Source organism: Chionomys nivalis, chromosome 23, assembly GCF_950005125.1.
Source record: "Chionomys nivalis chromosome 23, mChiNiv1.1, whole genome shotgun sequence".
NCBI classification, from domain to species: domain Eukaryota; kingdom Metazoa; phylum Chordata; class Mammalia; order Rodentia; family Cricetidae; genus Chionomys; species Chionomys nivalis.
The window spans coordinates 25,300,969-25,328,535 of NC_080108.1; the positions used below are offsets into that span (position 1 = coordinate 25,300,969).

The 27,567-nt window shown below is 39.5% G+C and overlaps 1 protein-coding gene across 5 annotated transcripts in view; it reads left to right on the top strand.

Annotated features, from left to right (window-relative positions):
- Mef2a (myocyte enhancer factor 2A) overlaps positions 1-23,940 on the top strand; it is a 122,635-nt gene extending 98,695 nt beyond the window's left edge. For 3 of the 5 annotated variants that reach the window (XM_057756538.1, XM_057756537.1, XM_057756536.1), the window contains 4 exons: positions 2,011-2,198; positions 14,690-14,816; positions 18,448-18,574; positions 19,873-23,940. In XM_057756538.1, the coding sequence (XP_057612521.1) occupies positions 2,011-2,198; positions 14,690-14,816; positions 18,448-18,574; positions 19,873-20,236 (806 nt within the window). In that variant the 3' untranslated portion in view covers positions 20,237-23,940. Of the gene's footprint in view, positions 1-2,010; positions 2,199-11,296; positions 11,321-14,689; positions 14,817-18,447; positions 18,575-19,872 lie in introns of all 5 variants that reach the window. The other 2 variants (XM_057756535.1, XM_057756534.1) reach the window with 1 other exon arrangement.
- Positions 23,941-27,567: the final 3,627 nt, after the last annotated feature.

The following is a 27,567-nucleotide window of genomic DNA, read 5'->3' on the forward strand; positions in this document are numbered from 1 at the left end:
CTCACAACTTTTTTGTTTGGGGTGTGTGTGTGTGTGTGTGTACAGGTACCATGGCATATGCTTCAAGATCAGAGAACAACTTTTAGGAGCTAGTTTTTTCCAAAGATCAAAGATGGCTTGTCCTGCCTGTACTCAATCACATCTATCTACTGAGACATTTCATTGACTCTGCCTTGTAGCTTTGAGTATTGTTTCTTTGCTTGTATTTTTTGTTTTATTTATTTATTTGTGTATATGTGTATGGGTATGTGCATATGCCTCTACAATGTGTGTGGAGGTTGAAAGACAATCTGCTGGAGTCAGTTTTCCTTTCACCGTGTGGGTCTTAGGGATTGAACTCACTCAGATGGTCAGAGTTTATGGCAAAGTTCTTTACCCACCTATCCATCTTGAAAACCCTTTGTATTTTTGGCATCTTGGCTCAGATGTATCATGGGTTCTCTGGTCATGTCTGTTTGACCTATATGTCTATATGATCATGTCTAAGTATTTCCTTTGTTGGATGTCTATTTCTTTCTGTTGGTTTGGGAAATTTTCAGATACAATTTCAGTGAATAGGTTGTCTGAACCATTAACTTATTTCCTTATATAAGCCATTATCTTAGTTCCTTTTCCTTTATTATGGATTCTTAGATTTGGTTTCTTGGAAATTTTATTTTCTTTGCATTTATCTGTATGTGTTACTGTCTTAACCTAGTCTTTCATCCCCGAAATTGCTTTCCTGATTCATCTTGTTTGTGGATACTTTCTGCTTTTGATTTGACTTGATTTGATTGATTGGTCCTTTAGTTTCCATAATTTCTAGTTCTTTTTCAGCTTCTCAATTTCCTTACTGAATTTTTCGTTCACATCTTAAAGGTTTTCCTCCGAGTGACTGATTTCTTCAGTCCACACTGGTTAACTTTCTTGTATGAGTCTTCAATTGAGTTTGTAACTTTCTTTTCTTGAATTGAGTTCCGTATTGTTTATTTGATTCTGTGGTCATTGACACATTTTGTAAGTAGGACTCACATCTTCTCAAAGCTCAGCTGTCTCATCATCTTTTCTCCAGTCCTGAAAAGCTGCCTTGTTTGAGGCACTGCCTTAATTTTTTTTTTTTTATCTTCTTTGTTGTGTGATAAGCATTTGTTAGAATTTGTGTTCTGCTTTCTGGTTTATCTCCCTTTTTCCTCACTGATTCTGTTTGTGAGTCCTCTTGTTCTGTTGTCTTTACTTGTGTAAATGTTGGGAAAGCTAATTGCAGTAGCAACTATGATGGTACGACAGCAGTCCCAGTGTCAGCTGCAGAAGACGCTGTCCTTCACCGGTTTCCCCACTGTAAGGTGGGAATGAGTGCCACGTTGAAGAGAAGGTAGTTTATTGTTAAGATTTTTGCTTTGTTTTGTTTTTAGAGCTTTCAGTGTTAAGGAGTGAGGGAAAATTTGGGGTTAGCAGTATGAAAAGCAGTGAAGTACTACTGTTTACAGGTTCAGAGAAAAGTGTAGACTAAGAGCCTTTTCCAAGAATAAAATACAAAAGTATACATATAAAACAAAACATTATGTTTTAAAGTATTCTTTTTATTCTTTATTTATTTGTGAGGGTCATGCATGATATTAGGTGCACATGTGACGGTCAGAGGACAACTTATAGGAGTCAGTTCTCTCTCCCTCGTGGGTCCTGCAGATCAAACATAACGCTTGGTAGCAAGTGACTTTGCCCACTGAGTGCCATCTTGCTGCTCTCCCCTTTAAGATTTTAAAGTACAAATACAAAAACAAAAGTAGAAAAAATTTAAAATATAAATACTAAATGAGTTTTTGTCAGCATAATAGTATAATAATGGCTTTGTGTTTTATTATAAATGGTAAACTTTATATGTCATAAACAAAATTCTTATATTTTGTTTATAAAACTAATCATTTTTAAAATAGATTTATAAATGGGCAGTTAGCATTATTTTAGATTTATTAATTAAATATTTTAGTGATGCTTTACATGTTAATAAGCACTTTTTTTCCCCTTTCCCAGGGAATGGATTTGTAAACTCAAGGGCCTCTCCAAATTTGATTGGAAATACTGGTGCAAATAGTTTAGGCAAAATTATGCCTACAAAGTCTCCCCCTCCACCTGGTGGTGGCAATCTTGGAATGAATAGTCGGAAACCAGATCTACGGGTTGTCATTCCCCCTTCAAGCAAGGGCATGATGCCTCCACTTGTAAGTTGACCCACTCTTCGGCTCTCTTCTTAAACACAGTTTATTATAGGCTGCATCTTTCTTTGAGGTTTGCTCAGCCTCCATAGTGTCTATTTGGTTTTCTTAATGAATTCTCTATTCAAAATTAGGATTTAAAGAGGGAAATCTATTTTAAGTGTTTAAAAACCAAATTACAGAAATAAGGAGTAAAACTGCTTAATGGTATTTAAAATAAAAGTTGAATATGCAGAGGTTAATTACACTCAATTTTAATTTTGCCAGGCTAAAACTTTATTTAGAGATCTGATTCCAGTTTATGAATTAAACATGTCATTTCTGTTCTCTACTTGGCATACTTTCAGTAATATATTACATGCTTTTTTGTGAGCCATAATGAAATTATTTGTTAGGAAATTCTGTATACGAAAGAGAACTATTGTAGAATATCTAGGGAAGATGTTTGCGAACTGGAGAGAATTATTCTCTAAATAATTTTCTGTTTATTTCATTCAAATGACCCTTCTCATTCGCCAGAGAACAGTGCTCCCTATTGCACCTCTTGGCAATGTCTTTGCGGTTCTGGTGCCATTTGCTTTTGAATTGTTTCTTCCTGTGAAGAACAGAGGGTGTATCTTCCTTAGCTTCTTATAGAAAATCTTAGAATATATATGCAAGTTTTAAAGACATTTTTAGTTCATCAGCAGTTTGACTATTACCATACTAAATGATATGCCAGGTGCACATTCTACTGTGCCATTTGTGTTTTTGTTAACTGGAAGTGATGCTCCAGGCTCAGGTAGTGATTCTACATTTGTGTAATTTTTCATAGATTCAATGCATTCGTAATTTGTTTGGGTTATTTTCTCATTTGATTCTCAATCAGATTATGATCATGGCTAGATAGAGATGAGAAAATGGAACTAAAATTTACCACTTGTCCAAAATAACAGTGCACATACCCAGGACCTTTAAGTCATAATTTGTTTAAATCTCAAACTCAGACTTTTTTTTAAGTGTTTTCATTTGGAAAAACAGGAAATTTAAAATTAATTGCTTTCAGCTTTAGACTCGAAAAAAATGCTTCGCTATGTAGTAGGCTTCCCTTTCCTTGAGCCCATTTTAGTGCTACTAATTCACAGTGGTCAGACGGCCTGGAGACTAGAGAGAGAGGGTTACTGTTGAATAAGACAGCGGTGCTGTTGTGACTAGTGAATTGCTGGAGGGCGAACATGCACCAGCAGAACCTCAGGAAGTTACTGAAGCCTTGGTGTAGGATGAGTCATCATCTCTACAGGCTTTTCACTGTGAACCCCACTGAGTGCACCATATCAAACAAAATATGACATGGAAAGACTTCCTAAAAACCCAGCTGCCACTGCAGTGAGACAGGCTTTATCTGACTTTCTCTTTTCCATTAAATAAATACTGATGAGGTCTTACTGTATCTGGAAATGGAGAAAGGGCAGTATTTCTGCCAGTGGTTGAGAAGCAAGAAGACACGGTGGGTACCTTGAGAGTGACAAGGTGACTGAGGAGGCAGACTGGCACTTCATAGAAGAGATGATAGAATGGGATAGTCACTGGGGAAACTGGCCTACCCGTCTCCCACCTTTAGAGGGGTTTGGATGGAAGCATTTTTGGTAAATATACTGAAGGTACCCACAGCAACAAAAGCTTTCAAGCCCGGTCTAGTTCCTGAGAAAAGTAACTAAAACTTTGCCATGGCAGGCCCACAGTAGGAGATACGAGAAGATTCGAAGCCAAGCAGTATCTGAGAGCTGCAGGACTTTAGCATAGTGCAACATGTCTGGAATTTTAGTTCCAAAAAGAGAACAGTAGGAACAATGTTTCAAAGGAGGTAACAAACATTAAGTAGAATAAATACTTTCATTGTGAATGTGCACACATATACACATGCACATTCAAACTGCTAAAAGCAAAGAGCAAAGAGAAATTCTTAAAGACAGTTAGTGAATAGAAACACATGGCTTACAGACCAAAGATAGGTTATTACTACCATACTTCAAGCTGGTTAACAATGAACAATAATAAACCCAAAAAACTCAGATCTCTGTACTCAGCAAAAATGTTTTTAAAAAATAAATGCAAAACCTTTTCAAACAGAAAACAGGAATTTATTGCCAACAGAACTATTCTACAAGAAATGTCAGAGTCTTCTTGAAGAAGTCGTAATAGCCGTATCTTGACTGTATGCAGCGAAACAGAACAAAGGGAATAAATGAATGGAATAAGCAGTTTATAAACCTTTTACTTTAGAACAACTTTTGATTCGTTTGAAAGATTGCTAAAATCATACATACCCTTTTATACATAATTTAATAGTTTATACTATTATGGTACAGTTATTAACATTAATGACAATTATTGTAAATTATTATTATTATTAAGTAAAGTTCATAGTCACACACGTTAGTTTTAAACTTCATCTCTCTATGCCAGGAGCCAGACTAGGTTACATGACATATTTCACTCATTAATCATGTCATCTTCAACTCTTCTAGGCTATGAGGCTTTGCTTGAAAGACTTTGGCATTTTTTGAGGGGTGCTGCTTACATGTCTTAGAATGTTCTCCAGCTGAGATTTGTTTGATGCCTTTTCAGATGAGCCTGGAGTTACTGAGTTAGGAAGGTAGGCCACATAACTAAGGTGTCTTTTTTTATATTGTTACAAGAGATGTTTATGGAACTGTTTACCAAGACGGAACATTCTATTTCATAAAGTAAAACTTAGAAATCAGTCTTGGAAAGATACCAGGAAAAAGAATTCTTAGTTTAGAAATTTAACAGTAAATTTACTTTTAGGAAAGTAATATTTTCATTAATTCTTCAAGAATTTCATACAGTGTATTTTGATCATATTCACCCCCTCCTACCCACCCAAATTTGTATCCTCTTTTTTAAAAAAACAAAACTTATAGAGTCTAGTTTGTGGTGTCAGTATGGGAACTGTCCTGCAGTGTGACTGACCTGGCAGGAGCCACACCCTTAAAGGAAACTGACTCTCTCTTTCTCAGCAGCTCTCAGTTGCCAGTAGCTCCTCAGCTAGGGATGTACTGCCAGGATTTTGTCTGCCTTGAACGTGTACAGATCTTACACATGCCACCACAGTCACTGAGCTTTCCTGTATAAAACTGCTCTTCCTTGACGTCAGCCACCACCTCCAACCTCTAAAACCTTTCTGCCCTCTCTTCTATTAGGATCCCTGAGCCTCATGTTTTTAAATAATCTGTGGGCCACAGAAAAAAAAAATCAAGAGAAATTTAGCAATACACATAGCTAGTAGTCAGTGGTTAAGAGTGCTTCCATGTTTCAGTGATCTGGACCTGTATCAGGTGGGTAACTCCAGCTCCAGGGGATCTGATGCTCTCTTCTGCCCTGCATGGGCACTCGTATTCCCGTCTGTAGGCATGCACACATACACATAATTTAAAGTAAAACATTTTTTTAAATGTTAGAATAAGCAAAGTAACTGCTAAGAAAATAGAAACAGTATCAAAAGTCTCCCAAACAAAAATTCCCAGGACCAGATGATTTCAGCACAGATTTTTGAAGAAAAACTAATACCAATACTCGTCAAATTGTTCCATACAATAGAATCAGAAGGAGTGTTGCCAAACTTTCTATGAGGCTACAGTTACCCAGATATTCAAACCACAGAAAGATATTACTAAGAAAGAGAATTACAGACCGGTCTTATCATTAACATTGATGCAAAAATACTCAATGAAATACTGGCAAACCAAATCGAAGAGCACATCCGAAAAATCATCCACCATGATCAAGTAGGCTTCATCCCAGACATGCAGAGATGGTTCAGCATATGAAAATATATCAATGTAATCCACCATGTAAACAAACTGAAAGAAAAAAAGCCACATGATCATCTCATTAAATGCTAAAAAGGCCTATGACAAAATTCAACACCCCTTAATGATAAAAGTCTTGGAGAGAGCAGGGATACAAGGAACATACCTAAACATAATAAAGGCAATATATAGCAAATTAACAGCCAACATCAAACTAAATGGAGAGAAACTCAATGTGATCCCACTGAAATCAGGGAAAAGTAAAACATTTTTGAAGTACACATCACTAACTGAAAATGAAAATACAGACTACCAAAATGTTGAGGAACATCCAGAGTACTGCTGGAACTTTAATTGCTTATATTTTTTGAGGGGAAAGGTCAGGGATTGTGAGATGGCTTAGCAGTTGTCTTTGTTAGAGTTTCTATTGTAGTAAAACACCATGACCAAAAAGCAAATTGGGGAGGAAAAGGTTTATTTGGCTTATACTTCCATATCACTGTACGTCATCAAAGGAAGTCAAGACAGGATATCAAACAGTGCAGGAACATAGATGGAAGCAGCTAAATGCAGAGGCCATGGAGGGGGTGCTGCTTACTAGCTTGTTTCCCATGGCTTACTCAGCCTGCTTTCTTATAGAGCCCAGGACCCACCTGCCCAGGGACGGCACCACTCGCAATGGACTGGACCCTTCCAATTAACCACTAATTAAGAAAATACCCTACAGGCTTGCCTGACATTCAAAGTTTTGGAGGTGTTTTCTTAATTGAGGTTCTTTCCTCTCAGATGACTTCAGCTTGTGTCAAGACATAAAACTAGCCAGCACAGCACGTAAAAAGTCACCTGCTGCCAAAGTGGACATCCTGATTTCAATCCTGAGAACTCGCATGATAGAGAGAATCGACTCCTGCACATTGACCTGCACATACACCTCTGTGTACCTTCTTAGAGAATACACATTTTTGATAAAAATGAAAAGATCGTCCTGAATCAGTAACTACAGCTTTTAGTTTGAGAAAAACAGCAAATTTAGTTAACCCAGAGCAGCAAAGAAAAGGGGAAGATAAAGAGTAGAAATTAAGGAATTTTTAAATGGTTAAAGAATAGAGGAAGACAATAAACAACAACTCCCCCCCAAAAAAACTTTTTTTCTGATTAATTGATAATTTTCTAGCTATTAAATCAAAGACAACAAGACCACCCAAGTATAAATACCAAGAATGGAAAGAGGTGCAAAATTCAAATGATATGAAAAGATAAGGGAATGGCACAGACAGACCTGTTCCATAGATTTGATGGCTTAGGAAAAAAACAAATTCCTTGAAAGATACAGACTACCAAAAAATTACTCAGCTAAATAAGAAATTGAATTCACCGTTTTAAAGCCTTTCAAAGTAGAAATTCCAGGTCTAGATGGCTTCAATGGCAAATCTTACCAAACATTTAAAGAAGAATTAATAGCAACTCCCAAAATCTTTCAGGGAAAAAAACAAACAAACAAACAAAAAACTAAAGAACACTCTTAATACAAAGTCAGAATAAGGCTTTATAAGAAAAAATAACTGTAAACCAGTGTGCTTCATGGACACACAGAAACCTCCAACAGTTTTTGGCAAATCAGTGTATCTCTGTATAAGAAGGATAATCAGTGACGACAGGCGAATTTCATCTCAGAGATGCAAGAGAGATTTTGTATTTGAAAATTAGTCAACACAAATCACCATATTAGTAGGATATGACATTTCATGATACAAAGCAAAAACCTATGAGTAGAGTAGAAAAGATTTCACTTACCCACAAGGTCATCTCCAAAACTGCAGCACACAGCACCTGCCTTTGTCCAGTGTAAGAAGCTAGTCAGTTCTTGTCTGCCATCACGGTTCACATTTGTGGAAGCCTAACCAGTGTAGTTAAAAATGAAAAATAAGGTGTATTAATGTGGGGAAGGAAGAAAAGTACAGTTTCTGTTTATAAGGGACTCAGTCTTCCAGACTGAAAAGCATGAAGAACCCACCCAAACAAACAGCACTGGTGCATATCTGTAGGGCCTGCCAGTGAGTTTAGCAAGATCAGAGAACAAGGCCAGTATGGGCAATCTGTTGTATTATGTTAACAATGAACAAGTAGAATTTGACATTTGAAATAGTACAAATCATTTCTAAAATATATATGAAAAGGTGAAAGACCTAAAATACAAAAGACACTACTTGGTTTTTCCCTGCCCTCTCTTAAGGAGGGAGGGGGAGGGAGGAGGGTGAATGGGGGAGCCGGAGGGGAATGGGAGGAGGGGAGGAAGTGTACATTTTTGAGTGGAGAGAGAAAGAGAGAGAGAGAGAGAGAGAGAGAGAGAGAGAGAGAGAGAGAGAGAGAGAGAGAGAGGAAAAAAGACCTACTCTAATGCCTCAGCAGTTCTAAATGTGGTATTGACAAAGGAGTAGGCAGTAGGCTATTAGAGCTGGGCTTGGCAGAGGGATTGAGTCAGGTCTATGGAGAAAGGGTACTTAGTCTAGCTTGTGGCATTGAAATAATTAAATACCCATTTGCAAAAAATAAATAAGGAAATTTGATTCATATTTATGTTTCATGTAAAAACTAATTCAGAATGGATCATAGACTCAGTTAATATGTGAGACTGTAAAATACAGGAGAAAACCATACAGTGAGCCATAAGGGAAGAAACTAAATATTAGAATTCACTGGAATTTAAAGTTCTCTATAAAAGGCACTATCCAAAGAATTAAAAAGACAAGTGATAAATTAAGGAAAAAATATTTGCAAATCACATATCCAGATAAGGGTATATTTCTAGAATATATTTTAAAGAACTCTTAAAACTCAAAAATAGAAAATATACAGTCCACTTTTTAAAATGAGTACAAAATCATTTTTCAGCCTGCTTGAAAGTGTTGATTTGGGGTTCATTTGTACTGGAGGCGAATCTCTGTGAGTTCGAGACCAGCCTGGTCTACAAGAGCTAGTTCCAGGACAGGCTCCAAAACCACAGAGAAACCCTGTCTCGAAAAAGCAAAAAAAAAAAAAAAAAAATTGTGCTGGAGGTCATAGGAGCCAGGCTATCACCAATCACACAGATTTTCTATGCATACACATAACTTAACAGCATGAATTTCCTAGTTCTGTCATCTATTATCTCAGTGGGCTTGGTGCTGTGATTGTAGCACTGTTCTCTAATTCAAAGACTAGGATTCCTTGGAGAAGTGGTGGGCTGTAGAACTGGTGTAGGGAAGCACAAGATGAGCCAGAGGGGCCGGGGAATACGGATGTAGTTAGCAAAGGGTTGCAGGGACCAGTCTCCCGAAAAGACATCGCAGCTGCCAAAACTAGAAAAATTTAAATTGCAGTAGTTTGAGGTTATAATCCAAGGAGTAAGAAATGCTGACTGTATCATTCACACAAATACGGTTGAGTAAATAAAGAAGGTGTGACAGCTCCTCCTCCTCAGCAGATCTCATTAGTAAATTTGGAAGAATAGAAAGAATAGTACAACAAGCATAATTGTAGGCAAGCTAGTAAGTTTAAAGTGAAACATTATTTACATAGCCTCAAATTGTATTTCCCTAAATTTGTGCTGTTTACAAAGGAGAAAATTGTGATTTTTTTTTTATAGTGGGGAATCCTGGAGGGCATTATCTTAATTTAGGTAACCAGCCTAACATCACTAGTAGTCAAATAAAAAGATGACATCTGCCTTTTGATAAGGTCAGGTATTCTTCCAAAAGTTAATGTGTTCCATTCCACCAATACCGGTGGAATCTTAGTGAAGTGCAAAGCCTTACAAATGCAGTGTAGTCACTAGCCTCAGCTGTTTCTTTGGAATGTTAGCCTCAGAGTAATGAAATGCTAAGCTGGGTAAAGGGTATGAAGGTGCTCTCTTTGCAGGGTAAAACAGAAATGTGCATAACAGAGAATATGCCTGACTGAAAAGAGCAACCATTTAGCATGGTTTTTTGCTCACCTTGCCAGTAGGCAGTACCTGCTAGGAACTTTCAGAAATTAAAAAAAGTCACTTAAAGCACAGAAACGTGTTCTAGAAAGACCCAAACTACAATTGAAAACTGCTTAATAAATTTACATCTAGTCACAGAAAAAGGAAACAAAACCACAAAACTGGAAAATTAAACATTTGTCTCATAAACTTCTATCTATCTGTAGAATCAAGTATACACTGTATTTCACACACACAAGAGTTTGGCGTTATTTTGCTGTCTGTTGGAGATACTGAAATGATAAGTCTGACAACAGCTGAACTGCATTTTACCCACTTGTGTGTAAGACTTGTTTTGTTGAGTAATAATCAACCCCCCTCCTTCACTCATTCATTGAAGAGAACCCTGCATTAAGGTTATGGCTTCTGAGCTGGGCAGTGGCACTCTCCTTTAATCCCAGCACTCAGAAGGCAAAGGCAGGCACATCTCTGAGTTTGAGGCCAGCCTGGTCTACAAAAACTAGTTCCAGGTCAACTAGGGCTGTTACACAGAGAAACCCTATGTTGGAAAAACCAAAAAATAAAAAATAAAAAAAAAAATTATGACTTCTATATCAGTGAGGCTAAGGACACTTTCAACTTGGAAGAAATTTGACTTAAATAAAATGGAAAATAACAATAAGCAGTCTCTAGCATATTAATGTTTCATAAATGCTTAAAAAAGAAAACATGTTCTTTTTTTGCTATTTGTAGATTTTAATTTCACTTTTCTACCCCTTTATTTTTTTTCATATGCAAGGTTTTAATCCCTACGATAGTTTTATTCATGTGAATACAATGATTTACAAGTGTTAAGCATATATTGTTACTCAAAACTGGAACATTTATTGGCAAAACATGTGCTGAGTTTTATAATGCTGTGCTGGCCACCGGAAAGCAAAGCACAAACAGTTTCCTAAGAGCAGAGTCTGGTAGGAGACAGACATGTAGACTGTATGGCCAGGGGGTTAGTAATGCAGGGTTTAAAATATGTACTGTAAGTACAGCGCTGCACTTGGAAGTGTCCCGGAGGATTTGCTGTGTAGGAAGGCCCATGCAAGAGTAGGCAGGGTTAGGGGGTAGGATGGGGCTTTAAATTTTTGGCTAGAGAATTTAAAAGAACTTTTAATATTTTGAAAAAAATCAGCTATAATATAGAGGCAAGTAATTGACATTTGTTATGCATGTAACCGCTGTAAAGTTCCCAGCAGCCACTAGAATTCCATGTCATGTTTTTCTAAAGAAAGATCTTGTTGCAAGTACCAACAGTCTTAGTTAACTCTCTTGTCCCTCTTATGTGCTGAGTACAGTCGGAGGAAGAGGAATTGGAGTTGGTGAGTGTGGTTTCCTGCTTGAAGGGAGTTGGAAAATATATGAAAAGTACTAATTATTTTAAATGTTTTAATCTAACCAGTGTTTTTGTTAAACAGATTTTTTTTTGTTTTCCGCTATTCAAATATTTTTAATTAAGAAAGTCATTCACTGATACTACTGACCCTAGTTTTTTTTTTCTTTATTGTTGTATATATTAGTCCATTTTATTTTGGGGGGGCAGAGGGGAGACATATTGAAATAACTTATAAAAACAATAGCTGCCCCTGAGTACAACATACTTTTTCTTCTGAGGAAATACACAAAATACCTTATGTTGCTCTCCAAATTATTAAAGTATTTTTAGAAAATGACTTCACCCTCAAAGTCCCTCAGATTGTAACACAGAATCTTGTGTTATGTTTCTTTCAAAAAGATTACATCATTTTTGGTGAGGTCACCTTTTTCAGAGTTGGAATTATTTCATCCTGAATGAGACAGTCTGAACCACAAGGGGGTTCCCTGTTTACAAAAAGAAATATCTGTAATTAGCATACACAAATTTACTTTTTATCAGAAGATATATGGTTCTTAAAATCAGCTTTTACCAAAACAAGCATTTCTGTTGTCTTTTCTTCTGGAAAATAAACTTGACTAAAAGTAACTTAGCTCTTTGTTGGTTACTAAAACCCAAACGTAACAATTGTCCTCATATGCATTCCAAGTGAGTTGCTAATTATATGACTCTCATTTAAGGGGAATGAAAACTTGTAAGTGCTCAGGTTTTAGCATGGACAGGTTAGTGCATGAGAGCATGGTGTATAAAGGCATCCATTGGTTTCATTTCCTTATTACTACGTGTTTATGCATGCTGGTGTGTTTTGCACAGTTGGTTTTCTTTTCAAATAAGGTTATCTGTTCTCTATCTTTGCTCTGTGTTTGCTTGTTGGGGATGTCATTTTGTATTGGTATCTGAAATACATTGATTAGCTAGATGTGATGGTAGATTATACAGTGAGTATCTTTGGGGGAAATGCTTTAATGGTTGCAATTATGGTTCAAACTGGAATAATTTATCTTATACTAAATTCTACTGTTTAATCTTAACTAGTTGTCCTAAATGCTTTCCTTGATTATCTAACACTGTGTTGCCCTCTAGTGGTTCTGAAAGTCACTTATTCATGGGATACATTGCTGCAGAGATTTGGTGGGCAGAACCCATATAATGGAGTGTCACCCAAGTCTTTGAAGTCGTACCAGGAGGTTGCCGTGAAGATGAAGCCCAGAATGGGGATAGCCCACACCAAACCATCTCAACACTATATTTTTTTCACCTAGTTTGGTTTGAGACCCAATTAAATCCAGAGTAAATCCCTCCTCTCCAGCTCATTGACATTGTTGACTAGATGCTGAGACGAAAATGTGTCTCCACCTGTCATGCCAGTGTATGTCAGGGTATGACTTTCTGTCTTCCTTGAAGTAACACATAACTGCAGAATCTCAGAGATAGTTTCTGAATGTATTGAAATGTGGAAATCATAAAAATAAGAAAGATCACCAGAAACTGTTGGCCATTCACATTCCTAAGCTAGTTGAGACTAAAAATTAAATCAGTTGAAAATGCAAAAAAGAACCAGAAATTCAGTCCACTAGAACTTAGAAAGTTACTCAAAACGGTCCATGCCCTAGAATAATTGTTTGCTGGCTCTGATCCAGAGTGGAAGGACAAAAAGCAGCCCAACTCCCAGACCTGTGTTGAGGGCTTTTTTTAACTTTTACTTTATCTCATTTTATCATAAATCACCTTATCTCATTACAGATTAGTGGAATAGCTATGGATAAGAGGAATATAAATATATTTGTCTGTTAAAATCACCAATAACGTAAAACTTTTAAGTACAGAACATGTCTGGGGACTGTAAGAATGCTGTCGTGGGCCCTTTCCTAATACTCTTTGATTGTCAGCAGTAGCACCGGAAGCCAGGCAGGACAGGCATGTCCCACTTCCCTCTGTAACCAGTTAAAGAGTTAGGGAAGGGAAGTGATTTTTCTCCAGACATAAGAAAGGATGACTAAAACCCTGGTAGGATACCCACTCGTTATATAGTATTTCAGATGATTTATAGAAAATACAAACCACCATGAACGAAGCTGGAGTCTAGAATTCTCTTCAAAATACCACATTCACATTTAGCCGATTGTCTTCATTCATCTCATGGCATTCTGAAATCAGTGATAGAGAACCTCTGGTCTCATTCGGACTCTTCAGAACCTGTGGGCACCACACAATACTTTTACTGTTGTGAGAATACAATCATCAGGCTATGACTTCGTTCATAAAAACAAATTATAGTTGTCCTTTAGCTTTCTTGTATACAAACTGGAGTGATTTCTGTTCTCTGATCCCTGAGCTTTGTCCACTTTAGGTCAGTGTGGAAAAAACTGATGCTATCATACTCTTAATGATGGAAGACAGGGACTGTCCTAAATAGTTTCATCATTTAAGAGGTGACTTTTTTTTTTGGCCAGGCTTTTAATATGCAGGCCTTTAATCTCCCAAGTAAGGAGGCAGGGGTAGATGAATCTGTGAGTTCAAGGCAAGTCTGGTCTAGATAGCAAGTTTCAGGCCAGCTAGGGCTACATAGACCCTGTCTCTCCCCACTCCACCCCCCAAAAAAAAGAACAGTTGATTTTATTTATTCCCACCTTGGCTAAAATAATACTATGTAGATACAGCCAGTCAGTAAGTATTTAATAGCACTCCATTCAAAGCCCTTTGACAACTATATTATTTAAAAACTTACGGCCTTTTCTTTCAAAACGCTGGAAGGTCAGAACAACACAGACCTGAATGTGCTGTTAAAACCTAGGTCCCCCGCAGGATAAGCAGGGGAACCCAGGACACGGCTGCATGGATAAGCCACAACTTAAAACATTAGTGTATAAGGGCTGTAAAGGAAGTAGTTTTGCTTCCAGTACGCTTAGATTTATAATCTCATGTATTCAAATGACTTTGCCTGCTATCAGCCTTTAAAACCTACACAGACTTGTAATGTAGCCTGACAATACTTGCAGTGACATCAAGTTCTCATTAAGCTAGCACACAAAAGTGTTATTGCCTGTAAAGTAGGTTTCTATTTTAAGACAGTGCATCTGGTATTTTTAAGGGGCAAATGAATAATTACTATAAAAACAGATATCTTAAAATTAAATATTTAGTTATTCCCATTAGTATCTTTAAGATTTTCATATCATCACTGCTTCAGGAAATAATGGCATTCGCATAAAACTGTGAAAAGTGTCACATTCAAATTGAAAGCTATTTTTAAAATATTCAGTCTGAACATAAATACCATATAATTACACTTAATCTTTTTTCTGATTTCTCACAGAATGCCCAAAGGATAAGCAGTTCTCAAGCCGCTCAGCCTCTCGCCACCCCTGTAGTGTCCGTGACAACTCCGAGCTTGCCTCCACAGGGACTGGTGTACTCAGCAATGCCGACAGCCTACAACACTGGTGAGCCGTCGTTGGGCTTTGTTCTGGACTCTGTTTTTAGCATTTTCTAAATAAGATGTACTTTTTAAAATTTTTAGCATGTTTATTGAGAATATTATCTCTGGGTTTTTTAACTTAAATATATATTTTAAAAATACTGAACCTTTAAAAAGTTACATAAAATGAATTGATAATAGATATAAGCTATTGCTCCAATGTGTCTTTTTAGTGCTTTTTGTCTTATTTCGGTTTGGATTTTTTGTTGTTGTTTTTTATTTAAGACAGGGTTTTGGTGGTGGTGGGATAGTGTGTGTGTGTGTGTGTGTGTGTGTGTGTGTGTGTGTGTGTGTAACAGTTCTAGACCTGACTGGTCTCATTCACAGAGATCCACCTGCCTCTGTCTCAAAAGTGTTGAGCCAATGCCTGGCCTTTTACTGCTTTTTGACAAAGAACCAAGTAGCTATTGTCAAGTGTGGCCTGAATTCAGCCAAGGGTGGTAGGAGCCAATTGCTTAGCTGCTTTTATGTAGTCTCTTATTATACAGTATCTTGTCCTTCCACACTTTCAAAATCAGATTGTTTGTCTCCATGCTGTAAACCTGCTTTGGGAAAGGACAGAGCTCCCTTAGGGGTGTGGCTGATGCTTTGCAGTGCCAGGCAAGATGTTTTTCCTCCTGTAGCTACTGGTTTGGTCTGTTTTTGTACCTGCAGATGAAAATGATCACCTTCTTGATTTCTCCCCACTGCCAGCTTCTGCTGCTGAGAATAGGTTTTCATTCGTTAGTTTTTTAGACTTCATCTTAAACTACTCTTAAGATTGTTAAGGGCTGTTAAGAAAGTTTGAGTGTTACAGTGGTGGGGGAGGGGCACTGCTAGCCAAATGGACCATATGGAGAACTGGTGTGCAGTTGGTTTCCTGCTGGTTTACCATTCTAAGGCAGGCAGGAAGCACATGTGGTTTCACTTTCTCCCTAGCTCTGGGAGAGCTCTGGGAAAGCTATAAATTACACCTTGTCAGTCATTCAGAGACTGCACTGCAAGGAAGTCACTCCTTTATGATGCTCATAAGTGGACTGTGGTGGTGATCTCCTAATTTTAGAATACAGGGTAAGTGATTTGGCACCAGCACTAAAACTGTTGTGTGGCTCTACCTGGAGGGACAGGCAGTGTATACATTTGATTGGCACTTTAATTCCAAGTGCTAGTCCTTTTCAAACAGCAACAACTTGTCATGGGCTTGTTGACAAAGGAAGGCTTGAGGATGCCCTTTACCTTCCCAGCCACCAATACAGAAAAGACCCTGCCCCAGTCCATGAGATGTATTATATGTGAATTATAATTGTAGCCTGTGAATTATAGCCCATTGTTTGCGTGTTACACAGAACTAATTCCAGAAAAGGCCAGAGCGTAAGCATTTATAGAAATTCTATTACAGACCATCAGTCACTTGGTGTATAAGAGATTCTGAGTTAAGGACATAACTTTTTTCCAAATGAGGAGACAGTTACAGCTTAGCTGGTAAGCATGTGTAGTAAGTCCTACACTGTTGGATTTTCTAGTTACACTCTTGAATTGAGAAGATAGGGAGGAAGGAAGCTTGAGAGTTCAGATGCTCAGATGAGTGAAACTGAGAAGACCAAGTTTGGACTGGGTGTCAGACTTAAGATTGCAGTCTACTGAGTGTCTCATTGCAGGTGTTCCAGTGTCCTTGAAATTCTACTTCAGTACTCATCTTTATAAATGCTATTCGTTTCTAAAGAATGTGTATGCCTATAAGCATTTTAAAATACAGAATACATGTATTTTTACAAAGTCTCTAAGGAATTACTAAAGCACATGAGTGGAGTCAGCCTCCCTTAAAACCATCTGTCTCTTTCTAATCTTCAGTCCCATTTCATATAAGGTCACTTTTACTCTGCTTCTTAGAATGTCTATTTTGTTTAATTTTGCCATGTTATTGTGTATATTATTTTCCTTTTTCTATGTACTTAGTGTCAAGCCTACATCCCAGGCAATAAATAAATAAATTAATGAATGAGCCTCTTTTTAAAATAAAAATAAAGTAGCTTGAATCCCATAGACACTTCCTCATGCCCACCAGTAACATCACTTGCAGCGTCAAGATGTTGTTAATGTATTCTACAAATATGTATTGGACATGTATGATGGGTACCCAAGCAGCACTAGGAAAGACCTCTTCCTGTTGTGTCAGGTTCTGTCTATCAGCAAGGACACAGGCAGGAGTCTACTAGGGAGGGTGGATGTCACAGCAGGGCAGTTAGAGCTGAGCTGGAGAAGGGGATTTGTCGGGTCTGTTACTGATTGCTCATGTTGTCGTGGGAGCATTGGGAAGCAGAAGAAAGTTTATCAGGAGTGTCACAGTCATATTTGTTGTTTTCAAAAATGTCATTTTGGCTCCAGTGCTTGTAGGAGATGGTTCTGTGGTTAACACTTGGTGCTAAACTTGCAGAGGCCCCAATTTGGACCCCAGCACCCATGTCAGGTGGGTCCCAACTTGCCTGTAACTCCAGCTTCAGGCGAGTCCAGCACCCTCTTTTGGCTTGTGTGGGAACTTTCACTCATGAGCACAGACACACATACACATAATTAAAATAATAAAAAACAAAATCTTTTGTTTTTTAACTGAATGCCAATAAGTCATAGAGAGGTAGTTTAGTGGTCCAAGTAATAGTTTTCTTTATGGAGCCTGCACTAGAGTAGTGTGCACCCACAGGAACCCTGACCAGCTGGAGAGATGGCAGGTAGGATTGACCAGGCTGAGTTGTTGATGGTGCTGGAGTCAGAGAGCAGCAGGGAAGGAGCGTTAATACTCAGTTAACACCACTGTATGAGCCATTGGTGTGTTGGTGCAAATTACCAAGAAAAGAAGAGCAGCTTTTAGGAGAACATGAGCCTGGTGGAGGTTGTGCCAGAATTAAGGTGTCTGTAGAGATAGCCAAGTGGGACATGTCAGATGGGCGTCTGGACAGGCCAAGAAGTCAAAAGAGAGTTGTGGACTAGAAGTGTCCCTAGGGCAAGCATCCAGCCTCTTTGGGGATGGCTGAGACTTTCTGGGCATGTCAAGTATGAAAGGATAGCCACCTAGAAACCTTAGTGCCAACTACAGTGTCTCAATTCAGTCTTTTTTTTTTCCCTTAATTCAGCATGAAAACCAAATGCTTTAAACACCTTTCTTGAGACATGAGAAGAAAGTTAAAAGTAGAAGTCTTTGCCACCTTTTCTCTGAACTAAATGGAAAACCCAAGTGTTAATGATGAGCTGATGTGACTTAATTTAAGCAGGATTTAATGTCCTAAGCCTTGGTTGCAGTAATTTATGACTGAAGCATTCGTAGAAAAGGACTTGTGTGTCATAGAAAGATATTCATGAACTTGAGGTGATTTGTGCAGTAAGGGAGCCATTAAAACAAATGTAGGTCATTGTGTCATGGTATAAGTTCAATGTCTTTGTTCTAAGCCTGGCACATAAGAAAGCTTGTCTCTGCTGTCTTACTTAGACTCAAGATGTATTGATCCAGGTTTAGTCCAGTGCATCTCTTGGTCCCAGAGGGAGGGCATATTTATCTAGAATAATAACTGGAGAGGAACACTTCAGCATGACTGGCTTGTAGTAATAGGAACCTTCTTTTGTAGATTACTCACTGACCAGCGCTGACCTGTCGGCTCTGCAAGGCTTCACCTCCCCTGGAATGCTGTCTCTGGGGCAGGCTTCAGCCTGGCAGCAGCACCATCTTGGGCAAGCAGCCCTCAGCTCTCTAGTGTAAGTAACTGGAAATTTCCCTGGGCTGTGCACATGGCCTGCATACTCTATTGTCAGCTGGAGTCTTTTGCTTTGCAGGCTGTCATGAACAACTCTGTCATGATTCCCGTTTATGTAGACACAGTGTTGGGGGCCAGTATTTTCTTAACACAGCTGTAGACAGTAGCATGGTTGCTAAGCAAACCCGGCTTTCCTTAAGGGACTGGGAGAGCAGAACTTTTCCTTTTAACGTAGAGAGTGTTGAATGGTATCAAGGGATTCCCAAGGCCTAGATGCTACCTGTGTGTGCCCCTTCTTTCTCACTGGCAGGTGAATAAGCCATTGCTTCCCAGCGTCACCTGAATCTGCTCCCTAAAGAAAGGCAGCTGAAAACACTCAAGCTCATCTGCCTCCCTTTCCTCTTTCTGCTGTGGAGAAGAGGGCTCAAGCTTGTGCCTTTATTTTCTCCTTAAATCTTAGTAGAGGAAAAGGAGGATCAAATTCCCTGTGCTTAGGATTCGTTTGATTGTTTCTAGCCCAGAACACAAACTGTTCCTTATGGGCATGGTGTGAGGCAAAGAGCATTTACAATGGTGCGCAGGAGAGACTGGGCTCCCTGAGCTTTAGAAGGAACCAGTAGAGGAGAGCATCCAGAAGAGGGGCAGCATAGCACCAGCTGTCTGCTTTGCACCTGATCAGGGCTGGGACACCTTAACCTCCTGCCCACCGTGCTGAGAACCAGCACTTGTGTAGTGAAAGAATCCCACAAGTAGATTCCAGTCAGCAGTGCTCTGGAGAATTATGCTATGAGTGAAAGCGCCAAGTACCTTAGGGAAATGTTTTGCCTATATAGTATTGAAGCCTTAGGGTTGTTTTGAATGGAAGTGTTAAAAATGGTGGATTTGAAAGCTGGGCATTTGGTGCTGCCTAATACCCAGCTGCTCAGGAGGTTGAGGCTCAGGAATTGAGGACCAACCCTGGGCAACATTGGGAGATGTAGTGACAAAAAAACAAATAAATAATATGCCCCAAGAAATAAGTGGTAACGGCTTAAAGCTTAGACATAGAAGGCAAGTCTCGTCTTCCATACTACTAACCCAAGCAGGTTTCTGGCCTTTCTGAAGCTATTTGCTTTGTGGAAAATGAGGATGGTTCAGTTTACATCTCTTAGCTGTTGTGAAGAGATGACATGTGCCTGTCATGGGGCCCCAGTAGAGAAGATACTAAGGGACAGGAGGCAGCGGACAGAATTCAAGGTCTGTATTGTGTTATACAGATATACTACCAAACCATCTTACCTCTTTTGTTTTTTTCTACAGGGCTGGAGGGCAGTTATCTCAGGGTTCGAATTTGTCCATTAACACCAACCAGAACATCAACATTAAGTCAGAGCCAATCTCACCTCCCCGGGATCGAATGACCCCATCAGGCTTCCAGCAGCAGCAGCAACAACAGCAACAACAGCCACCACCTCCACAACCTCCACAGCCCCAACCCAGGCAGGAAATGGGGCGCTCCCCTGTGGACAGTCTGAGCAGCTCTAGCAGCTCCTATGATGGCAGTGACCGGGAGGATCCACGGGGTGACTTCCATTCTCCCATTGTGCTTGGCCGACCCCCTAATACTGAGGACAGAGAAAGCCCTTCTGTAAAACGCATGAGGATGGACACATGGGTGACCTAAGGCTTCCTGGTTCATGGTTGTTCTTTGTGTTACTGCAGTGAGCTGCCCTACATATCTTAAATTGGTGAATAAGGACATGAGTTCAATATATTTATATGTACATACATACATATATATCCTTTTACATATATATGTATGTGGTGTGAGTGTGTGTATGTGTGGGTGTGTGTTGCATACACAGAATCAGGCACTTACTGCAAACTCCTTGTAGGTCTGCAGATGTGTGTCCACATGGCAGACAAAGCACCCTGTAGGCACAGACCAGTCTGGCACTTCCTTGGACTACTTGTTTCGTAAGATAAACAGTTTTTGCAGAGAAACGTGTACCCATATATAATTCTTCCACATTAGCCTGCAGAAACCTAGGGGGCCCCCTATTTGTTTTATTTAATTGTGCGGTGACTGTAGTTACTTCAGAAAAAAATGCTTTGTAGAACAGAGCAGTAGAAAAGCAGGAACCAAGAAAGCAATACTGTACATAAAATGTCATTTATATTAGTAACCCAACCTGGCATGGGTCTATTGCAAAGGGGTGCATGGGAAAGGGCTGTTGATAGTAAACAAACAAACAAATAAATAAAAGCCCCACACATAACTGTTTTGCACGTGCAAAAAAAATGTATTGGGTCAGAGAAGTGATCTTTAGCTAATAAAAAGGGAGAATAGAACATACGCATGAAATATTCAGAAATACTAGCCTAGAAATATAGAGCATTAACAAAATAAAATTAATATATTAAGTTATAATTGGAATATGTCAGAAGTTTCTTTTACATTCATATCTTTAAAAATTAAAGAAACTGATTTTAGGTCATGTATATTTTATATGAAAGAAAACACCCTTAATGAATTGATGACTATATATAAAATTATATCCACTACTTTTGAACACATTCTGCTGAATTATTTATATAAGCCAAAGCTGTATGTTGTAACTTTTTTTTTTAGAGAATAGCTTTATCTTGTTTTAACTTTTTAGTTTCATTTTAAGAGGGGAGAAAAAAACAAAAATATCTTGCAAGCAGAACCTTGGAAAAAAAAAGCCATGAACACTTATTATTCTATATGTAAATTAAAAGTTGAGCCAAACTCTTTGTGTATATAGCATCTTAAATATATTATCACCTTTGATGTAAGTACCTATGTATTGTATGGTCACCAGATTATAAAGTATATTTTTGTGGATTGCCGCCAATTTGGGGGGAAAGGCGAAGTCCTTAAGTAGAGTATTCACTGTTTAATATTTACTATTTTGTTAAATATACTGTACTTTGGATTTTAATTATTAGCCCAGTTTTTCAAAGGATTGTGTAAAGGGGTTTCCCCTCACTGGTGGTGAATGTGTGATGTTCTGTTGTAATCTTTGTGCTGTATGGGGTGAGCATCATTATATATTTTATATGTGTACATAAATAGCAAAGTGGCAAAAAACTGGTGTTAAGTTCATCCTGCATAAATATAAAATGTGTTGTAACAGATTTTATAAGGCATTATTTAAAACTTGCCTTTTGTGAGAGAAAAAAAGAGTAGAAAGATGACCTAATTGAACTAATACTAGAGAAGATGGCAGGATAGTGGAAGAGCACAAAGGTTTCATAAGTGGTAAATAATTAGGGAGATATTTGTGGGGAAAGGGATCTTTTTCTCTTTGACTCTGAAAATAGAATGATGCAGCTGGTTACAAAATCCACGAGGGTTTTTAGCTGTCCCGTGGAAAGGCAAGGGCGTGTAGGGAGCAGCTCTCTAACGATGCCGTTCCGTGACACGATTCTTGCTATCCTGACGGAAACTGGTGCCGCCCTCAGCTTGGATTTTGAACAAGGCCTTACTTACAGGGAGACAACTCGTTGGTGATAGCAAGTTGATCCGTTTACTGGGCTTGTGCCATGAACAAAATTCAAAGTCCTGTATATCTTTTATCCTAGATTTTTAAAAACTCCTTTTCCTGAAAAACTTTAAAAGGGTTTTAAATGGCTGCTATTTTATATTGAACAATGTCAAGCAGCTGCCTGCAGTTTTTACTTGCATTTTGCTTTTCCCCCTAAATTGTGTTCCTTTCAGCGTTCCCTCGTCTGCCGTTGTGACAGCTCACCAGCCAGGCTTCCAGACTAGCACACAGGGACTAGGTACACGCCCCGCGGTGAGCACGGGCCGCGCAGAAGAGAGTGCTTCACTGGCAATGTGGGTGGCACATGGTAGAAGCCAAAAAAGTGAGGATGCTGTTTTGTGTCCTCTGTAGTGTCAGCATTTGGCTCTTACCAGCAAAGATTAGATTTTCTTCTTGAAATGTACTGAATCGACTCACAGGCACATTCTTCATAAGGTCATACCTAATTAAAACAAGACAGTCTCCCAACACTGAATTTCCAAGATAACACTTACCACTTTGTAAACCATTTCTAGCTTTGAAAGTGTTAAGTGGCCCTTTCGTTGTTATTTATGCATGTTCATGGACTTCTGCTGTGTATTGGAATAGGAGTTAACACAGTCACATTTACTGTCTATTTTCTTGTGTGCCTTATGAGATGGCTTTTCTGACTGTATCTCAATAGTCTTTCTTTCTATGCAGGTTTATAATCAGTACAACTACTGTTTTCTAAAGTGATACTACACAAGGCTCGGAGTTTGTATTTAAATTACACTGACCAAGTCACAATGTATTCCATTTTCAGGAACTGAATATCTGACTGTTAATCTTTCCCCATGTGCCCAATGTGGTTTGGAGCATGTGGGCTTGACATCCTTCACCCAGACACTCATGTGTGAACACATCCACATCCACAGCTCTCGGTGGAAGCCAGCCTAGAGTGGGGAGGACACTGACCTGACGGGGCTGCTTTAAAACTGACTTTCTTACCCTTTGAGACTCGTGTGTTTTGTATGAGACACCATCACAGGAGAATTTTATCCCTTCAGATAACATATTTTATTATTAAAAACAAAAACAAAAAAAGCTTAACTTGCACTGGATACAGGAAGTCCCCACCAGCTGTACTTCCTCAGAACTCTAAGTGGTTCTACACTGAGAGTGAACGTCACCATTGTGTGAACACAGGTGGTTCCAGTCGAAACTCCATCCTTTGAGCCCTAATTACATCCATTGTGTTATAAAACTAAATCAGGGGTTTGTTCTAAAAGAACAATACATGTTTCACCATTTCCTTTCAACTTGTAAAGACGACTAATAATGTTTGAACATAATTTCTGTATTAACCATCATGCGCACAAGAAATACATAGTAAATACGGAGCCTGAAAACTCCTGGCATTTGGATCATAAAAAGCTAGATGATTAGAATGTGAAAAAGACTTTACAAATGTAACCCTTTTATTTCTCTGTAGAAACTTTCTTCACTTTGCTGTGCAAGAGGACACTGCTTTGCTATATTTAAAATGGCTTTTTTAAAAGAGAATTTATGTATTTGGTAAATGTTTGTAGTCAACAGTTCACAAAAGAAGCTGTACACGGTTTGATCATGTAAAACCGTTTGGCGGCACAAGCTGGACTTTGTTGCCATCCTTGAGATGAACCTTTTAAGAAAAATAAGTTAATCTCAATTTTTCCCTGAATGTGTTGTTTTTTCTTCATTATACAATAAATATTATAGTGAAGTTTTTATCAAATGGTAAGACAATGCTAAAGGTCGTTGTAAGCTGTTTGTCTCCTGCGCTCACTCCAGTAAAGATGGCCTGGCTTTGACCACACACCCAGACTCTGTCATGTTTGCCTAGGGGAACAAACAGTAAGTGCTGGGTTGGCCACCAGGCATCCCTGCTCCCCCAGTCTCACCTTGTGGCATCTAGACAGCCCTGGAACCTGTTGGAAGCAGCCGGCCATCTGCTGCCAGTATCAGCCTGGCTATGTTGCAGCTCAGCTCAATCCACTCGTTCTCTAGAAAGTACCCTGAAGTGTTGAGGGGTGGACACTAGCACTCACTGTCATATCCCACTTACCTTTAAAGTTTATGATGTGAGATTCATTTCTTTCCAGATTGCATACACAGCACTAAGGTCGGGGCAGCAAGAAGGATAGCTGTCTGTTACAGCATACCGATAGGCCCTTCCCGCTAGTCACTTTTCTGATCATAACTGAGGCAGGAAGCCAAAGAAGCTCCAAATAGTTGTTCAAACCCACAGTAAAAAAATATCCTCTTCCTCTCCTTTGCCTTGTGAGCCAGTTCCTAGCTAAGCACATTCTTGGTGTCAAATTAAGTTAATTTTTTTGCACTGGTTTTGCTTGCTGGCTATAATGGGGCTCTTAGCAGATTTTGAAAGCTGCTCGAGTCCTGTTGCTAAAAATATTCTAATCGCAGCTGCAGCTACTTAATATCAATTCACTTGCAGTTTCTAGTCAGCTCCCATGGGTGGCTTGTTCTAGCCTTTATCTTGGTTTTAAGCTGATTTTATGTCTGAGTGGCACCAGCCGAGAAAGTGATTTTCAGAGCCCAGTGCCAGCTGGGGGGCTGTAGCCACCCCAGCCACCTGCCCAGCAAAGCGCCACCCAGTGGTGAATAGTCTAATGGTGCTACATCTAGGCAAGAATAACCCAAAGTGATTTGTCCTAGTTGGTTTTGGAATTGATGGTGTCACTGTGCCTCACTGCCGGTGACTGTCCTTCACTGGGGTGAAGGTTCTGGAGTTGATGGTGGCTGTCCTTTACTGGGGTCACTAAATTGCTGTCTTCCTTTTGCAACTGGTTAGTATCTTCAGGTAATCTGAATACTAGGTTTCTCCAACTTTTACCCACTTTACATCTTGTACTCAGCAGCTGTTGGTGCAGCTGTTGCCTGTTTTTTATGATTCATCAATGGAGATTAAAACTGAGATGTGGCTGCCCTGCCCACTCGGTTGCATCTTTAGGGATTGACAGCAGCAGTGTCCTTTAGTCTCGGTTGCATCTTTAGGGATTGACAGCAGCGGTGTCCTTTAGTCTGGGTTGTTCCACAAGCTCTTCTAGTTTGGGCCTTTAGGAGTACCATCAGGTCAGCAGGCCACTTCTCCAGCACTTTCTGTCCAGGCTTCTGCACACCCTTGCTTCTCCGACCACAAGATATTCCATACTTGTGTTTTCCCTCTCCTTGCCCTAAACCAGGTGCCTCCTCGAGGCTTGATTCGTTTTATCAGAGAGTGGCATTCTGAAAACAAGACCTAGACTGTCGGTGTTCTCATAGATACTGGGGTGTTAGCAATGTCGGGCTCTGCACAGTGGAAGCTGTAGGGATGCTCGCTCTCATAGACATGCCTAAGGCTGCTGAGTCCACTTGGCTGCATCCTTGTATTCAATGTATTGTCACTTTTCAGCTGTAGCTTGCTTGCTTCACTTCTGGGAAGAGCCCCTGCTGCTCTTACCTATGGTCTTCCAGCATACTCTATTCTAGTACATACAGAAACTAGTTGCAGATTTCCCATCCCATGCCTTCCTGGGGAATGCACATTCACTGGCTATATTAGAGCATGTGAGCGATTGAGGTTGGGGGTTCTTTGCCCTAGCTTTACATTATCCAGTCAAGAGCATGCTAAGCAGTCGCTTTGTTCCTGCCCCCTTGTGTAGGCTTTTTTGTTGCGGATTTGGGCTCACCTGTAGGTGTTTTGGTTTATTTTGTGTGCCCTTCTTCCCTCATAGTTAGCTTCATTTATGGATTCATGATTTGGATTTGCAAATGGCATCCTAACCTTTTGGAGGGCAGTGTTGGGGATTGTACCCAGACCTTGTACATACTAAGCAAATATTCTTCCATTGCTCCTCCTCTTCGAGCTGCACAAAAAGATCTCGGAGAAAGGTCGTTCTGGTACCCTGTTCCTGATTCACATCTCCCATTAGCCAGCATTGAGAGCCAATCTTTAGTTTCCAGCCTGCTTTTCTTTTGTACAAATATACAAGTCCTTTGATATATCTGAAGATCATGCCATCAGAGTAGGCAGTTCATAGAAACCAACATCATTGTTCTTAAAGCATCTTAGCATCTGGTATGTGGATTGCCTTAAGTTCACAGTTTGCACCTATAGAAGTTTACAGATGTGGTGGTATTTAGAAATGAGTCTCGGGCTGGGTGGTGGTGGCGCACACTTTTAATCCCATCTCTCGGGAGGCAGAGTCTCTGCGAGTCTGAGGCCAACCTGGTCTACACAGCGAGTTCAAGGACATCTAGGACTGTTACACAGAGAAACCCTGTCTCAAAATGAAAAAAAAATGATTCTCAAGCCAGGCAGGGGAGAAACACACCTTTAATCCCAGCACTTGGGAGGCAGACACAGATGGATCTCTCAGTTCAAGGCCAGCCTGGTCTAGAGAGCAAGGTCCAGGACAGTGGCACAGAGAAGTTGCACAGAGAAACCCTGACTCCCACACACACTCTCGAAGAAATCCTCAAAAGAAGCAATGTGATTCTAAGTAACTACCCCAGAGCAGAGCATAGAAGTGTGTAATAGAAGACAGCAAAATACAGCATCCAGTAATACAATATAGTACTGCCATACTAGACTCTAACCAAAAATTCCCAGGCATCAAGGAAAACAATGAAATCTATAACTAGGGGTGGGGAGATGGTCCGATGGAGAGATATACTTAGCAGATGGGGGTTAACACAGTTCTTAGCAACAAGTAGATGCTGGGAGCATGAGCTCAGTGATGGGGAAACGGGAAGGTATAAAAAGTTCTAGGAATTGAAAACACCTGAGATAAAAGATGCATTTAATGAGATGATGTCCTATTAGATATCACAAGAAGAAAAAGTAATCAAAACCACACAAACAGGAAGGTTGAATGAAAAATGAACGTAGTCTTGATGAGATTTACAGCATCAAACCACTCTCCACGGGTAGAGAAGAATAATCAGGAAAATTTAAGGATGACTGCAATTTTCCAAATCAGATGAGACTGTATGAACTTACAGATGTAAGAACAAAAGAATTAGGAATAACGAACATAGTAAGTAAGGAAACTCCATTTAATGGTGGTGGCCTCCTCATGCCATGAGTCACTTCTAATTTCCCTGAAATAATGCCAAGTCCTTAAATGTAGAACCCAGGTTGTTGCATGTCTGCCTCGTTTTGAGACATTCCTACAACATTTCCTCAAAATTCTATTTATACTCCCTACACACCTGGTCCCTGGCTACTCAGTTTCTGGTGTGAATAGTCCCCACATTCCACCCTCTAGTCCTTTAATCACACTTAAAACGCGACTGTCCACTGTGTCGCTGATTCCCATTGCCCCATGAGTGTAGCTAAGCAAATGTCAGCTCAAGTCATCTAGAGAACCTACTGTGACTCTCCGAGCTAACACATTACCCAGCCCCCTCTCTGGGGCCCAGAGCCTTTGTCACATCCCCT